The sequence below is a fragment of the Micromesistius poutassou genome, assembly GCF_964030765.1.
Source record: "Micromesistius poutassou genome assembly, chromosome: 10".
NCBI lineage: Eukaryota > Metazoa > Chordata > Actinopteri > Gadiformes > Gadidae > Micromesistius > Micromesistius poutassou.
In genome coordinates, this window is record NC_140280.1 from 12,755,027 (window position 1) to 12,772,783 (window position 17,757).

At 52.0% G+C, this 17,757-nt stretch overlaps 1 protein-coding gene across 1 annotated transcript in view; it reads left to right on the forward strand.

The window, feature by feature from the left end:
* The window catches only part of fat3b (FAT atypical cadherin 3b), a gene marked incomplete at both ends in the record, with an annotated part of 74,790 nt that overhangs the window by 23,370 nt on the left and 33,663 nt on the right, over positions 1-17,757 (forward strand). Inside the window, 14 exons of the mRNA XM_084474234.1 lie at positions 1,062-1,272; positions 2,420-2,634; positions 4,521-4,679; positions 4,848-4,969; positions 5,538-5,720; positions 6,089-6,203; positions 6,754-7,041; positions 9,386-9,739; positions 10,943-11,116; positions 13,101-13,631; positions 15,136-15,500; positions 15,940-16,093; positions 16,477-16,584; positions 17,059-17,242. Of these exons, the coding sequence (XP_084330360.1) occupies positions 1,062-1,272; positions 2,420-2,634; positions 4,521-4,679; positions 4,848-4,969; positions 5,538-5,720; positions 6,089-6,203; positions 6,754-7,041; positions 9,386-9,739; positions 10,943-11,116; positions 13,101-13,631; positions 15,136-15,500; positions 15,940-16,093; positions 16,477-16,584; positions 17,059-17,242 (3,163 nt within the window). The remainder of the gene's footprint in view (positions 1-1,061; positions 1,273-2,419; positions 2,635-4,520; positions 4,680-4,847; positions 4,970-5,537; positions 5,721-6,088; positions 6,204-6,753; positions 7,042-9,385; positions 9,740-10,942; positions 11,117-13,100; positions 13,632-15,135; positions 15,501-15,939; positions 16,094-16,476; positions 16,585-17,058; positions 17,243-17,757) is intronic.

The window sequence follows — 17,757 nt, forward strand, 5'->3', positions numbered from 1 at the left end:
AACATGCCAACTTTTCATCGGATTGCTCCGGACTCGCCATTTCTACTGCTTCATCCAATCTGTTTGGTGTTTGTGTGTGCGTGTGGCACGCGTATCCTGGCTTGTGTGTAAAAACACTGGCTCCGATTGGCTACCATGAAACACGACTCTGCCTTAGCCAATAATAATCGCTTATCTCGTTGTTAAACCACGGTCTTCTCACTAGCAGTTCGTGTGGAGCCAGGGTGCGTTCGGATTACGCAGTTTATTCAATCAATTCATAGTAACGCACCGCATTTAACTGTCAGTAACGGTAACGGCGTTTGTAACGACGGAAAATGTAATTAGTTAGATTACCCGTTACTGAAAAAATAACGGCGTTACCTAACTGTAACAAACACTGCTGAGGAGGCTGGTTGACGTTCTTCTTTCATGTGATGTTGATACTTCACCTGCGCGGTTCGCGAAGTTGCGAAAGTTCTATTTTGGAACAATCACAGCAGAGCAATTGCTCTGATCCACAGACACGGGACTAGCCTACTGCGCGCACTAGGATGGCCGTAATTCCATAAAAGCCCACCACGCGTCACTAGCGTTGTTTACACTGGAACTCTGACAGTGGCACAAAGGCCACTTTGGCCGTAAATTGAACATTTTTTCACAGGGCATCAAGGCCAAAGTGCGGGGGCAACGACGGCCATGGCCGTCGTGGCCGTCGTGAAATTCCCACCCTGTTGTGTGTGTGTGTGTGTGTGTGTGTGTGTGTGTGTATGTGTCTATTGGCTCATCCTCCTTGACGGCGTGTGCGTGTCTGCGTGTCTGTGACACACACACATGGACGCACGCAAGCACGCACACATATTGACGCCTACGTACACACACACACACACACACACACACACACACACACACACACACACACACACCCTGTGAGCGCTCGGCCCTCCCTCCCAGCCCGCGTCCCTTCCACTCGGCGACCTCTCCTCACTCAGTCTAATCCCCTCATTCCTTCCCTTGCCTCCTTCTTCCCGCCACCTCGCCCACTCTCTCTCCCCGGGGGTGGGGGGGGGGGGGTCCTCCAGGTGAAGGATCAGGAGTTCCCCTTCAACCGGGACCTGGCGCGTGTCCTGGTGGCCGTGGAGGACTCCAACGACAACGTGCCCTACTTCACCAGCGCCCTGTACGACGCCACCGCCTTCCAGTCCTCCCCGGTCGGCACCTCCGTGCTGCAGGTGACGGCCCTGGACAAGGACCACGGCTTCAACGGTCTGCTCACCTACAGCATAGAAGCAGGTGTGTGCCTGGTCCCAGTGGTCTCAGTGGTCTTCAGTGGTCTCAGTGGTCTGGTCCCAGTGGTCTTCAGTGGTCTCAGTGGTCTTCAGTGGTCTCAGTGGTCTGGTCCCAGTGGTCTTCAGTGGTCTCAGTGGTCTTAGTGGTCTTAGTGGTCTGGTCCCAGTGGTCTTCAGTGGTCTCAGTGGTGTCAGGGTCGGCTTAGCTCAGGAGGTAGAGTAGGTTGACTTGTAACCGGGAGGTTGCTAGTTCGATCCCTGGCTCCTCCTAGTGTCGATGTGTCCCCTGAGCGAGACGCTTAACCCTAACTGCTCCTGACATGCTGGCTGTCGCCTTGCGTGGTCCACTCTGCCGTCGGTGTGTATTAACCGTTGTAAGTCGCTTTGGATAAAAGCGTCTGCTAAATGCCCTTAATGTAAATGGTCTCAGCGGTCCCAGCGGTCGCAGAGGAACGATGGAGGCATGAGAGCACCACACGGTGTGTGTAATGATGATGTCATGTGGCGGTGTTCATTAATAGCTTTGTGGGTAAGAAGACTTTGGCTCCGGCCCAATTCTCCCCCTTCCCCTGGATTTGAGCCATAACCCTCTCTCTAATAACCCTAGATTTCGCCCGTTCCCACAAATGAGTAGGGTGTCCCAATACTTACTGCATACTGCAAGGGGGGAGTGCTGTTTTTCCCTTAAAATCAACCCTTGAATGCTAGCCTCACCCCGCTTCTGAGAATTGATGGAGAAATAAAATCCCACACATGTAATGATGATGTCATAGTCTACATATCTCAATTAAAAATAAGCTACTTGACGTTGCTGTTTTAATTGATCCCAAAAATAGATTCATATTTAAAGTGGCAATCTCAAAGACTTTTGTTGTAAACAAAAGTCTGTTTAGCCGATGTCTGTCCCCGAATGAGGAAACACAACGGTGAGTGAGCACACTGATGACCAACGGCCACACTGTGTGTGTCTCTGATCCAAAACCATCGCCAACGGTGTGGCCAAAGTTGAAACGAAACTTGCGACTTTCAGGTTGAAAAAACACAATAGGGTGATTATGTTCCACTCCGACAGGTCTTGCATTCCCAGAGGACTGCAGACGGGAATCACAATTTTGATAACACCCTCCCCTCCGTCCCGCTGTCCCCTGCAGGGAACTCTGCCGGTTTGTTTGGGATCGTTAATTCCACCGGCGTTATCTCCACCGCGAGGAGCCTGGACTTCACCTCGCTGGGCTCTTACATCCTGACCGTGCGGGCCGTGGACGGCGGGTCCCCCCAGCTAATGGCTACCGCCACGGCCCGCATCTCCCTGACCCTCTCTGATGTCTCCACGCCAACCTTCACCCAGAGAGAGTACCAGGCTGAGGTAATGGAGGAGCAGCCTGGAGGGAGGGAGGGAGGGAGGGAGGGAGAGAGAAGGGAGAGAGGGAGGGTGTGACAGAGGGAGGGAGAGAGGGAGGGAGAAGGGAGAAGGGAGAGAGGGAGGGTGTGACAGAGGGAGGGAGAAGGGAAAGAGGGAGGGAGGGAGAGAGGGAGGAAGTAAGGGAGAGAGAAGGGAGGGAGGGTGTGAGAGAGGGAGGGAGGCCGGGAGAATGGGAGAGAGGGCGGGAATGGATGGAGGGGGGAGGCAGGGAGGGAGGGAGAGAGGGAGGGAGGGAGGGATGGGGGGAGGGCGGGAGGGAGTGAGAGAGGGAGGGATGGGGGGAGGAAGGGAGAGAGAGAGAGAGAGAGGGAGGGAGGGAGTGAGAGAGGGAGGGAGGAAGGGCGAAGGGAAAGAGGGAGAGAGTGAGAGGGGGAGAGAGGCAGGGAGGGAAAGAGGGAGAGAGAGGGAGGGAATGGATTGATGGATGGATGGATGGAGGGGGGAGGAAGGGAGGGATGGAGGGAGGGAGGGAGGGATGGATGGATGGATAAACTGATGGATAGAATGGATGTTGGATGGAGTGACTTGAGGAAGGAGGCGGATAGAGTTGCAGAGTGGGCGGAGCTACAGATCAGAGGGTCTTGACGGGTGGTGGCTGTAATAACCCCATCCATTTCCCTCATTGACACTTCTCCGTTACGGGGTTCGTTTCCGAAACTGAAATGTGTGTGACGCGGTCCTCAATTAATCATGACTACAAACAGTTGTGAACCCGTGGGATAAAATCATGGTTCATCGAGAGCCAAGTTACAAGGCTGTGTTCATAAATAACTTTGCGGGGAAGAAGACTAATAGTCCCATGGAGCATTGCGGTAAGATTCAACCAATCACAGAGCTAAAAATAGATCATCCCCCACTGCCCACCCAACCTCTGTAGATACCTGGGTATCTATCTATCTATCTGTATGCTATTTAAACCACACGGTGTATCACAGACTACCAACTAGACTTTTCCACAAAACAAAATAAAAATAAAGATATCTATGGCTGAGGATGTTGCTGCTCCGCAGTACGTGGGTCAACTACGTCCACGCCTTTGTCCCAGAGAAATCCTCAGCTGACTAACTGCTGTCCCTTTATTACTGCTTCATTAATCACTGACTGACTCCCATCAAATTGTCTTCAGTTTTAGTTCACTGCAGGAATCTTTATCACGCCTTTATCACTTTTTAGTAGACTTCTCTCGTTTCTTACGGTTTCGTCTCTGTTGTTTCTTATGTCGGTCTTTCTTCCAAGCTGTGAGAAGAAGACTTTATTCTACAGCTACTGTAATGACCCAACCCCCCCGCCCTCGGGAGGAATAAAACGACCCAACGATCTACCTATCCATCAGCTACTTTATGTCTGTGTCTCAATTCTCGAGCTGCAACCACCGCAACTGTACCCTCCACTGCAGAAAAAAACGCTCTCATCCTGCGGACCAAAGTGCATACTGGGTAATGCAGTATTAACTACTTACTGAAAGAAAAGCAATAACACTTATCTCATTTAATCCTGACATAATCAAGGCGTCTCCCACGATCGCTCACCATTATGTCATCGTCACACAAAGAAGACGAAGAAGAACTTAAAGAGGGGTTTCACTTCCACAACCATAAGCTCCGCCCACTTTGCTCTATTAACGTATGTTACAAAAATGTTAGCATGGATGAAGACGGACGTGGTGAGCTATGAGTGTATGAATGTGGGTGGATGGATGAATGGGGGGAAAAACGGAGGGATAAAAAGCACGACGCGACGGACAGAGCGGATAAAAGGAAAGGGAGGAATTGCATCACGGGGGGACGACGATCAGGAGCCGCCGTTGACACGCTCACCGTGACGACCAGGTGATGGAGAACCGCAGCGCGGGCGCCCTGGTGGCGGTCGTGGCGGCGGCGGGCCGCGCGGCGCTGGTGTACGACATCGCCGGCGGCGACGAGGAGCGCCGCTTCCTGATGAACCCCTACACCGGCGCCGTCACCCTGCGCAAAGCGCTGGACTTTGAGGTGAGGCCGCGGCAGAGAGGGGGAAAAGAAAACGCAATCAAAAAGCCAATTTGCGCTATCAGATCCAGGGGGCTCTCGGAGGCCTCTGGGCGCGTGCGTCGTGTGTGCTTAGGGTAAGCGCGGCTCTGTGTGCTTTTCCTTATTGTTGTTTATCTTTTGATGACCCAGCGCACCACTTCCCACTCCCTGGTGGTGCGGGCGTCGAGCATGGCCGGGGTGGAGGCCAGCACCACCCTGACGGTGCAGGTGGGGGACGTCAACGACAGCCCGCCCGTCTTGCGGCGCGTCAGGTACGGGTCGGTCACTCTGGGGTTAGGTTCGACCCCCGGACGGACCTCGCTTTCGCTCTCTCTCTCTCTGCTGGCGGTTTGACGATGGATTTGTGTTCTGAATTGATTAGCTCCCAGGCCTTGGTGCACACACGCACACACGCGCACACACGCACACACGCACACACACACACACACACACACACACACAGGCATACACATCTGTGTATGTGTGCATGTGTGCCCTTTTCAATTATTCTTTTTGCCCTCTTTCTATCTCTCGCTCTCTCTCTCACTCTCTCTCGCTCTCCCTCCCTCCATCGCTCTCTTCTATCTCTCTCTCTCTCCCGCTCTCTCTCTCCCCCTCACTCCTCTCTCTCTCCCTCGCTCCCTCTCTCTCTCCCTCTCTCTCACTCTCTCTCTCGCTCCCTCCCTCCCTCTCCCTCCCTCCCTCTCTATTGCTCTCTCACTCTCAATCTCTCACTCTCACTCTCTCTCTCTCTCCCTCTCTCTCACTCTCACTCTCTCTCTCTCTCCCCCTCTCCCCCTCTCTCTCTCCCTCCCTCTCTCCCCCCCTCTCTCTCTTCAGCTACGTGGGTGTGATCAGCGAGGCGGCCCCCGTCAGCAGCGTGGTCCTGGGGGAGGACGGCCTCCCTCTGGTCATCCAGGCCTCCGACGAGGACCGCGACCACAACGCCCTGCTGGTCTTCCGGATCGTGGAGGAGACGGCCCGGATGTTCTTCAGCGTGGACCCGGGCACCGGATCAATCCGGTACGCGTCCGGTCACACACAGGAGTTTCCATCCCTCTCATCCGCGCGTCGATCGTCGCGCCCTTCGCTGACTCCGTGCTCATCTGAACCAAGGGCTCGATGAATACGTTGAACTTTCCTCTGATGTGTTTTTAACAGCGTCGTGTGTTTCATCACGAGGCTAATCGTGATGGATCGTCACGATGCTCATCCTATTGCCCTCTATCGCGCTCTCGCTTTCCCTCTCTCTCTCTCGCTTTCCCTCTCTCTCTCTCTCTCTCTCTCTCGCTTTCCCTCTCCCTCTCTCTCTCTCTCTCTCTCTCTCCCTCTCCCTCTCTCTCCCACTCTCTATTCATCTCTCTATCTCTCTCGCTTGTTTGCGTTTTCAGAACAATTTCCACCCTGGATTACGAGACCTTCCCGGAGTTTGTTTTCCGTGTTCATGTGAGAGATAGCGGCCAGCCTCCCAGATCTGCGGAGAGCCCCGCAGAGGTGCTGCTGAAGGTGAGCCGTCCAGATCTGCCGTTGGGGGCGGGGGGGGTGGGGTTTATAATCTGGGATCCGGCGGTCCGACGATAATGGAGCTGAACTTCTGGTGGGAGACGGCACGGCGCCCGGGCCAGACACCCAAACTTTAAAACTGCAGATTTCAGCTTTGTTTCAGGGGACGGTCGTGGAGATATCCTACAGAGGATAATTCATTTTGATTGTGGATGAAACTGTCAGAATTATATATATATATATATATAAGTGTGGCCAAGAGTGGCCAGGCTACACTATGTTGATTTGAAACCTTAGCCTTTACCAAACCCGTACAGCCTAACAGCGTCCTAGTGCCCAGTTAGTGTTCGCTGTTAATAGCTGGTTAAGTTATACGAGCTCCGCCTCCAGCGACATGGTTGGTCAAAACTAATATAAAGCGAAAGCTAGTGAACCTATCATCAGTTCATCCACCATCAGACTATAGATTTTAGATTATTAAATGACATTATTATAATCGTATTATTCTTGTTGTGGCTTGTTGCCTTGCGTCACCATCCGGTCCGCCCCGCAGGTGATCAACATCAACGACTCGCCGCCGCGGTTCTCCCAGGACTCGTACGAGGCGGTGCTCCTGCTGCCCACCTACCGGGGGGTGGAGGTGCTCAGGGTGGAGGCCTCCGACCCCGACCTGACCGCCGCCCCCGGCCGGGCGTCGCCCGGGACGTCCCTCAACTCCACCCGGCTCGTCTTCTCCCTCGCCGACGGGGGTCTGGAGAATTTCGCGGTGGACCCCGCCACGGGCGTGGTGACGGTCACCAACGGCAACCTCCTAAACGACCGCTACGTCTTCACCGTCAAGGTGAAGTCCGCTACGTCAACAAGCCCGCCCCGGTTTGTTCACGCCTCTGTTTGTCGTTGATGCAATCACGAAAAGTGAGTTGTTTTTTTTTGCAATACATCAACAAGGCAAGGTAACTCTATCCATACAGCAGGCCTGTATTAACATTCTCAACTTACACTACAGATCTTCACAGGGAGATTCACTTCTTCTTTGCTTACCCCCCCCCCCCCCCCCCCCCCCCTCCCTTTCGGACCGAGTTATGAAAAAATCATTTGTGAAGCTGTTGATTTGCCGTCTTCTGGCTCAAGGACACTCCAGCCGTACCGATCTTGACGGACGCAGGCTTGTGATCCCTCAGATCCCCCAGACACAGGGCTGTCTGCGCAAATAATACCGCCCCCGGCCAGCCCGATAGAAGCGGCCGCGGGCTGCCAGATAGAAGCATCTTGACATCCCCGAGTGTGTGCAAACAAACGTATACGTTATATTCTAGTCTGGCTTTGGCTACAGGGGCAGGGGAAAGTGGTTCTGACACAGTGGTTCGGTGCAGCAGTTTTTATTATTTTATTTGTATTAAACAATTGGATTTAGATTTGATTTATCCAATTGCATCAAACAAATGCCTTACACAAATGGAAAGACATCCAATACAATTGAGGATAAAAACACAATAAAGTCCAGGGGCCTCATGTACTAAGACTTGCGTGAATTTCTGACTAAAACTTTGCGGACGCCAAAATCTGGAAAGCTGCTGCGCACAAATAAATCCGGATGTATCAATCCTTGCGTAAGCACGATTTCACGCAGATTCTCTTTGTACATCCCAATTAACGTGAAATTGTGCGCACGTGCACGAGCCCGTCTCTCCACCCAGTCTCCTCCCTCATTTAATATGCTAATTCGTATAAATAAACCTGCAGTAGTGCGCTCGTTAGGAGAAAGGAGAAAATGGAGAAAGGAAGAAAAAATAACTTTAGTGAATGCGAGGTGGAGGTGCTGATTTCGGAGGTAGAGGCCAGAAATAAGATCTTGTTTGGCTCTCTTTCCTCCGGAATCAGCACCAAAAGCAAAAAACTGGCGTGGGAAAACGTTGCCAAGTCGGTCAATGAGGTTGGGGCCGAAAGCCGAACTGTGGCTGACATTAAAAAAAAGTGGTCGGACATCAAGGTGGACGTAAAAAGAAAGGTGTCTGCCCACCGGAGAAGTGTGGGTCAGACGGGCAGCGGGGCGGAGTCGGGGAGCTCGCCCTATTTGAGCAAAGGGTGGCAGCTGTGATTTGGGATCGGCTCACTTTTGCCCAAAAAATCATAATTGTCGCGGTACACCCCTTCATTTCGAATGCGACCGTCTTCTAACAAGGCCAACACTGCCATTGTCAACCTATCGATTATTGCCACATTTTGCGCATGCTTTTATATTCTCATTTATTTGGATGCATGCTGACGGTTGTTCCCATACACCCAAGGTGTCAATAATATGTACATAATTTGAAATCGACCGACTGGTTCATTGATAGATTGAATTTAAGTAACAATGGCTTGTTCTTACTCCACGCAACATCAAATAATAATACTGTCAAGAATCTGACGACATATGCGTGAAGAGAGATCCATTAGCGATGTCATGCGTGGTCATGAAATATGTAACGTTTAATAAACAAGTCATCACTGAAAATAATATTGCTGGGGCTTCCTTTTAATTTCCTTTTAACTCCAATAGTAACAATATATTTTTATGGGTCTGTTTACGTTTAGCCTAATATCAACAACAGTGTCACATTATGCGTCTCGACAACAATAATGTATGATTGAAGTGCATTTAAGATCACACATCCCGACGTTCAAATCCACTTTGAACTAGCCTCATATTGCAATATTACTTCATCATGACTCGTGATCGAGTAGCTAGGCCTAATGTTGTTGCGCTGCATTGCCTCTACGTGCCACCAACTGACAAAATGCAGCAGAAATGTGCGTAAGCCAGGCATGTAGTTTGCATGGAGAACCGCACTTTCTCACGTCAAGTCAGTCTTTGTACATCCAAACATTTGCGTGAGAAGTTGCTTACGCAGCTTTTTTGTGCGTAAGCAAGCTTTGTACATGAGGCCCCAGGACTTATTTCCATTGTGGTCCTCACCACAAAACATCAGGACCAGACACTCTCAGAGTGTCTGATAGTCAATAAAAACTTTATGAGTGTATCGTTACTCCCCTAATTATGTGGTTTCGCCTTTTTACTTTTAACTTTTTAATCAGAGCGTATCGCACTAACCAGAACTCACCCTCACAGCTGACCCGACTCGTCCTTATTATCATTATTATTATCACCCCATTGTTTTCTCACTCTCGTTTTGAACCGGCAGGTGTGGGACGGCCGCTTCACTGCGGCGGCGGCGGTGGCGGTGGCGGTCCGGGCGGTGGCCGTCGACGGCGGGCTGCGCTTCGCCCTCCCGGCGTACGCCGCCGGCGTGGCGGAGAACTCCACCGACGTCGCCGTGGTGACGGTGGTGAGCGCGGCGGGCCACGCCCTCGGCGAGCCGCTGCTCTACGCCCTCCTGAACCCCGGTGGGCGCTTCTCCGTCAGGCCCACCTGCGGGGCGGTGATGACCACCGGCGTGCCGCTGGACCGCGAGGAGCGCGACCGCTACGAGCTGGTGCTGGAGGTCCGCAGGGAGCGCGACGAGTCCCGGGTGGCCCGCGTCACGGTGACAGTGCAGGTCGGCAAGGGGGGGGGGGTGTGTGGGTGTGGGAGGGTGGGTGGGTGTGTGTGCCTGCGTGTGTGTGTGTGTGTGTGTGTGTGTGTTTCTGCCTGTGTGTTTGTGTGTGTGTGTGTGTGTGCCTGTGTATTTGTGTCGTGTGTGTGTGTGCCTGTGTGAGTGTGTCTGCCTGTGTATTTGTGTGTGTGTGTGTGTGTGTGTGTGTGTGTGTGCCTGTGTGAGTGTGTGTGTGAGTGTGAGTGTGTGCCTGTGTGAGTGTGTGTGCCTGTGTGTTTGTGTGTGTGTGTGTGTGTGTGTGTGTGTGTGTGTGTGTGTGTGCCTGCATGTGTGTGGATATACAACTGTATTACAGAGGTTAGCTCTGTGTTGACCTACTGGACCAGATAGCAGACTGGCAAACAGATAAACAGATAAACCAGTCATGCTTTCAAAGTTATTTTGTCTTGGTTGGTTTCTTCCTCGTTCATCTTCGATACACATCCCTGACCCAGGTCGGGAAGAAGTTCTGTTCAGTGGGAGAACACGACTCTCCTTATTACTCTCATTACTCATTATACGAATGAATGAATATAAATAACATCTGCGTGTATAAATAGGTTCCGTGAAGGGTTAACCCTTAGCAGCCGAATGTGAAATAGAATCTGAATCAGTAAGCTGTATTGATCGCCGGGCGTAAATCGCATCGCGTTACAGTTGCTCCCATTCCAGATTAGAAATATAAGCATGGGAAATGTACAATAAAATAGAGAATAAGTAAGCTGCACGGTAAAAGGCAATTTTTTGGTGAGTGTGTGTGAGCGTGTGTGTGTGTGTGTGTGTGTGTGTGTGTGTGTGTGTGTGTGTGTGTGATTGTGTGAGCGTGTGTGTGTGAGTGATTGTGTGAGCATGTGTGTGTGTGTGTGTGTGTGTGTGTGTGTGTGTGTGTGTGTGTGAACGTGTGTGAGTATGTACGAGGGTGTGTGTGTGTGAGCGCGTGTGTGTGTGTGTGTGTGTGTGTGTGTGAACATGTGATCGTGTGTGTGAGTATGTACGAGGGTGTGTGAGTGTGTGAGTGTGTGTGTGTGAGTATGTAGGAGGGTGTGTGTGTGTGTGTGTGTGGCCTTCCATTGACCCCCTGTTCCCGGACCCCCCCCCCCCCCCCTCAGGGTCTGACTCTAAAGACCTCGTCTCTCTCTCCCCCTCCTTCCTCCCTCGCTCCCTCAGGTGGAGGACGTCAACGACAACGCCCCAGAGTTCGTCAACCTGCCGTACTACGCCGCCGTCCAGGTGGAGGCGGAGCCGGGCCGGGTCATCTACACAGTGTCCGCCACGGACCGGGACCTGGGGCCCAACGGGGAGCTGACCTACAGCCTCCTGGAGCAGCACAGCCACTTCCAGGTGAGCCCCCCCCCACCCCCCCCCCACCCCCACCCCCCCCCCCCCCCCCCCCTCTGTGATATAAAGAACTCCAGGTGAGCCCCCCCCCCCCCCTCTGTGATATAAAGAACTCCAGGTGAGCCCCCCCCCCCCCTCTGTGATATAAAGAACTCCAGGTGAGCCCCCCCCCTGTGATATAAAGAACTCCAGGTGAGCCCCCCCCCCTCTGTGATATAAAGAACTCCAGGTGAGCCCCCCCCCCCCCTCTGTGATATAAAGAACTCCAGGTGAGCCCCCCCCCCTCTGTGATATAAAGAACTCCAGGTGAGCCCCCCCCCCCCCCCCCTGTGATATAAAGAACTCCAGGTGAGCCCCCCCCCCCTCTGTGATATAAAGAACTCCAGGTGAGCCCCCCCCCTGTGATATAAAGAACTCCAGGTGAGCCCCCCCCCCCCCCCCTGTGATATAAAGAACTCCAGGTGAGCCCCCCCCCCCCCTCTGTGATATAAAGAACTCCAGGTGAGCCCCCCCCCCCCCCCCTCTGTGATATAAAGAACTCCAGGTGAGCCCCCCCCTCTGTGATATAAAGAACTCCAGGTGAGCCCCCCCCCCCCTCTGTGATATAAAGAACTCCAGGTGAGATACAAATGTTGAACTAGAGGTTTTTCGTTGAAAGTGATTATGTTTGTATAATGGCCGTAATAATGTATAATCTATAAACTGTCTATAAACATTTATTTTTCCATTTACATTTCGGCTACTCTTACTGCATATGTATATATTTATATCAGTGCTGTCAAAATGAACACATACATTTTGAAAGATTTAACGCGTTAGAATTTTTTTCCGCAATTAACGCAGCTTTGTTTACTCTCTGTGGCGGCGGACCTCTTATGGTCGGTGGTGGAGAGGAGCCGTAGCGTCTAGAATACACACTCAGCGTGAAGGAGAGAGGCACGGTGGATGGACCTGCTGGAGGAAGCAAAGCACGTCTCACAGTGTTTGAACTCAGAGCACCAGTGAGCCTCTGTTCCTCACAGTAGAGCTCCAGTGAGCTGCTGCTCCTCACAGTAGAGCTCCAGTGAGCCTCACAGTAGAGCTCCAGTGAGCCTCACAGTAGAACTCCAGTGAGCCGCTGGTCCTCACAGTAGAGCTCCACTGAGCTGCTGCTCCTCACAGTAGAGCTCCAGTGAGCCTCACAGTAGAACTCCAGTGAGCCACTGGTCCTCACAGTAGAGCTCCAGTGAGCCACTGGTCCTCACAGTAGAGCTCCAGTGAGCCACTGGTCCTCACAGTAGAGCTCCAGTGAGCCTCACAGTAGAGCTCCAGTGAGCCGCTGCTCCTCACAGTAGAACCAGTGAGCCACTGGTCCTCACAGTAGAGCTCCAGTGAGCCTCACAGTAGAGCTCCAGTGAGCCACTGGTCCTCACAGTAGAGCTCCAGTGAGCCACTGGTCCTCACAGTAGAGCTCCAGTGAGCCTCACAGTAGAGCTCCAGTGAGCCACTGGTCCTCACAGTAGAGCTCCAGTGAGCCACTGGTCCTCACAGTAGAGCTCCAGTGAGCCTCTGTTCCTCACAGTAGAGACAGTGAGCCGCTGTTTCAGATGGAGTTCAAACACTGTTTGATTTAAAGTGTTGGGAGTGTAAGGAGAGAGGGGGTTGTTATCCCCATTTACTTTTTATTTATAATATCAATAAAATGTTTTTATAATATATATATATAGATTTTTTTACAACGTTTTTGAATGATACATACGTATATTTATTTCTAGAACATTTTAACTAGTATTTTAAATTTTTTATTAAAAGACTGAAAAAAGTTTTCTCGGTCCTTATTTCTTCTTCAAGTTCTCTCTCCTCCTGGTTTAAACCCTGTCCCCCGGGCTGGACTCCCCCCGGTGACCCCAAGGTCCGGTCTGTGCAGCGTGGACAAAGGGGGTCCCCAGTGTAACCCCTCTCCCCCCCCCCCCCCCGCTGACCTCTCCCCCCCCCGCCCCCCCGGCAGGTGAACGCCGTGACGGGGGAGCTGAGCCTGAGGCGGAGCTTCGAGGCCGACGTCTCCAACGCCGAGTACCGGCTGGTGGTGGTGGCGACGGACGGCGGCGCCCCGGCCCTGGCGGGCCGCGCAGCGCTGCCCGTCACCGTGGTGAACAAGGCCATGCCCGTGTTTGCGCGGCCCTTCTACGGCGTCAGCGTGCGGGAGGACGCGCCGCTCGCCGCCTCCGTGCTGCGCGTGGACGCGGCGGGGCCCGAGGGCCGCCGGGTCATCTACACGCTGGCCGGCGGGGACCCGGGCTCCCAGTTCGACGTGGGCTTCCACAGCGGCGTGCTGCGCGTGGCCGACCCGCTGGACTACGAGGGCACGCGCTACTACCGGCTGACGGTGAAGGCCACCGACCCGCAGACGGGCGCGCGCTCCGAGGTGGACGTGGACGTGGCCGTGCTGGACGTCAACGACAACCCGCCGCTGTTCCGCGACGCCTCGTACTCGGCCGCGCTGCCGGAGAACGCCATGGCCGGGACCACCGTGTTGAAGGTGTGTGTGTGTGTGTGTGTGTGTGTTTACTGGACGGCGGTCAAGCGTCTGTGTACCCAGTGATATAGCGTAAGGGCCTGAGTTGATTGTGTGTTCTTAAACAAAGTAATAGCAGTCGTTGTGAAAGGAATAATAATCCAATTTGACTGCTGGGGTATTCATAAGCTGTCATTGGCTCCGGGAGCGCAGGAAATATCGGGTTGTTTACAATGCAAACAAACCCTGGGAGTTCCATTATTCCTGCAGCTAGACAACAGGGAGCGCATCATGCAGGCCATGCGTTACCCCGCCTTAATGCTCCCGTTAACCATTAATCCTGTCTAAGAGCCCTTAACTGACCCTCCACGCAGACATCGCATTGGAGAAGTGCAAGCAAAGAGAGAGAGATGCTTCAATTTATTATGACCTTGTCCGTATAACTGCATGATTTGTGTGCAAGGGGAATGTTAAATTATGGTCCGTCTCTGGAATTTAGTAATATCTGATTTACATCACCAATCATTCTACCATTATGGAGTCAACCTTTAAGGAGAAATGTCTATCCATAAATTAGCTCATTAATACTTGTGTGCATTTGTTCAAAATGAAGCTACTGCTTCACAACTCAAAACTAAACCGTTACTTTAACCTCAAACCTTGCCTTGACTCCCTGCTGTGGTACGTTTCCCCCTTCAATTAAATTCAATGTTTAGTGTGTACTGCAGATATATTAATTATTTCCTGATGATTCCTTTTATTGCTTTCGATTTTATTCTAAACAGAAAACTTGATTATAGTCCTCTTGGAGGCACACAAAAATGTTTAAAACATTTATACGCAAAACAGTTTCCAAATCCGTTGGCAATATGAAATGGAAATGGGCGATTATGCCTATACATCAGAGACCAAGATGCTATGCAATGGATTCCTCCAAGACAACCTCAGGAATGTACGGGAGGGATGGGGTCGTTGTGGGAACGATCGTGAATGAGAGGGTTTCCAATTAGCAAAACACAGCTCTGTCATTCAACATTGGACATCGCTATAGATTTCCAATATAAACAACATTAGAGAAACTCTCCATTAGAGACAGGATGGAGACCTCAGGGACCCCACGAAACGATGTTACAACGACGATATGTATTGCGAATCTCTAAATATTGAGATTCTGTAAATATTACATTTGGATTTTCTTACTTTTTCATCTTTAATTAAAATGTTGTGCTTTAATGTTAAACCCAGTTTGTCGGTGTCCGTTGCTTTTCAAACGATGTGGGTGAACAGAACATGACATAGTTATTGCGAATTGACTATTGTGAATACACTTTAGCGCCCTCTGTAGGACGATGCGATTCATTAGCTTCCACTGAGACAACATTGACGTTTTGGCTTAAAAAGTCCACAAAAAAAATACAATTTTGGAGTCTACATGCAGGCGGAAGCAAAGAAAATCCCGATACTGACACAAAACACTTTCCTTTACTCCGGACGACGATCGCCGCCCGGCCCCCGTCCCGCCCCGCAGGTGTCAGCCCAGGACCAGGACTCGGAGAGCAACGCGGCGGTGAGCTACCAGATCGTGCCCGACCTCTACAACAGCACCGACTTCTTCAGCGTGGACAACGCCACGGGCGCGGTGGTCACGGCGCGCCTGCTGGACTTCGAGCTGGTCCAGCGCTACGACTTCATCGTCAGGGCGACGGACGCCGGGGACCCCGCGCTGGCCAGCGACGTCAGCGTGACCGTGAGCGTGACCGACACCAACGACAACCCGCCGTGTTTCAGCCAGACGCTGTACGAGGCGTACGTCAGCGAGCTGGCCCCCCGGGGGCACTTTGTGACCTGCGTGCAGGCGTCGGACGCTGACGTGTGCGACGCCGACGGATTGAGGTGAGGACGGGTCCCGACAGTGCAGGAGTGAGGAGGCCCCGGGGCCGTAGCAGAGCTACAGAGGGGGGGGGGTCAGTATTGATCCTCGAATGACATTAGCACATTCAAACCGCTGAAGTGGATTGGATTTCAGTTCCGTCCTTCCGTTGTTTTCAGCCTTTGATTCAGGCCGGATCTTTTGTTTTTTTGTTTCCTAGAAAAGAGAGGGAAGTCTTGAAAGTTTTGTTTTTGTTGATAGTCAATACTCGGATTGTGTTTGTGTTTACTCAGCAACAGTTTGAGCAGCGCTCGCCCCCAAACCCCCTACTCCGTGAATACAAATGAATCAAACGGTTTCAGTTTCTTAAACTAAGATATCCCTTTCAATGTCATCCCATCCCATGCACTTTCCAACACTCTTGATTGGGTGCACGTCTTCTGTTTCCTCACCCTCTTTTAGGTACAGCATCGTTTCGGGCAACGAGAGGATGACCTTCACCGTGGACGCCCGTACCGGGGTGCTCAGTCTGTCGGACAAGCGGCGACAGGGCCTGAAGCTCTCCTACCAGCTCAACGTGTCCGTGTCCGACGGAGTGTTCACCAGCACCGCTCAGGTCAGACGTCTGGTCTCAACCCGTCCGCTCTGTATTCTGCCTTTACCGTTCGCTGCTCTTCTTATACGCCACACTGTGCGCCTGATGTTGACATTTTGTCTCAACTCTGGCACCTGCGATTTTCTAACCGTGGCAATAAATATTCATTCAACGCACAGCCTTTAAGGATTAGGTAGCCTCAGGCCGCCTCCTTAAGGTCAGATTATGGTTCCATGTTGACACAACGCAAGGGGGTGTGATTGGTCCACTCGCTAAAACCCGACGAAGAACCAAAAAGAGGTTCAGGACCGCGTCGAAGCGTCTGCGCAGTGGAACCATAACTGAGCCTTAAGGGATAGCCGTCCTTCAGCTGATGCGCGTCTCTACGGGCCCCCCCCCCCCAGGTGACGGTGCGCGTGCTGGGGGCCAACCTGTACAGCCCTGTGTTCAGCCAGAGGTTCTACTTGGCTGAGGTCCAGGAAAATGCTCCTCCGGGGTCGAGGGTCATTCAGGTGTGTGTGTGATTTGGTTTTCTTCAATATCCTGTCAGGGTCTTGGCGGGGGTCTTTCTTCATAAATCACAAAGTCGCTCACAGAGGAAATAAGATTCCTCGCTGGCTGTTGTTGTCCGGATGCTGAAGCGGTTGTGCGACCAAACTGGAGAGGCGTTGAGTGTGTTGTCCTGCAGCATTAACACCCCAGACGTTCACCGCTTTACTATATTGCACCTTTATTTTGAACATCCACAACTACCTCATAACACTGTGAATATTTTATTCTGTATAATGTATGTCCGTCTGTATATGTGGTGTTTATTAGTTGTTGTCTTGCACTATTATGTTACTATGTTATATGTTATATGTTGTGTGGTAAATATATTAACAGCACATTCGGAGTATGGGGAAACGCCATTTCGGTCCTCCATGTAACTTGTTGCACAGTCTGACAATAAAGTCCACTTTGACTTTGACTTTGGCTCTGGCTAGGTCCGTGCGACCGACGAGGACTCAGGGCTGTTTGGTCAGATCACGTACTCCTTCATCAACGACCTGGGGAAGTCTCAGTTCACCGTCCACGCCGACGGCCTCATAGTCACCGCTCAGTCGCTGGACCGGGAGAACCCGGTGAACAAGGACATGGTGCTCACCGTCATGGCGCTGGACGGAGGAGGTACTCTCCTCTGATGTCGCTCTGCTTTCCCTGTCCTTCTGCTCTGTTTGAGCACTTTGTGTCGTATTGTTTAAAGGTGCCATGACATGCCACCAGGTGTGGTGTGATTACAAGCCGTTTTGGAAATCTGCCCCTTAAGACATCACAGGTGTGCGTGTCCACCTAGATGTGCGACGGATAGACGAGCAACGATTGCTACAGTCCACTGGGTAGGCTGCTAGACTGATCTATCCAGCACACATCTAGGTGGACATGCTCACTTTTTGCCCCTTATGACGTCATAAGGGGCAGATTTCCAAAACGGCTTGTAACGGCTAATCACACCACACCTGGTGGCATGTCATGGGACCTTTAAAGGTCCCATGGAATGACATTTTCACTTTATGAGGTTTTCTAACATTAATATAGAGTTCCCCTAGCCTGCCTATGGTCCCCATAGGCAGGCTTTCTCCTCCATTTTGCGGTTCAGTCTGTACTTAATATTGACGTGGTAGTGGAAGAACCAGATGCGTCTG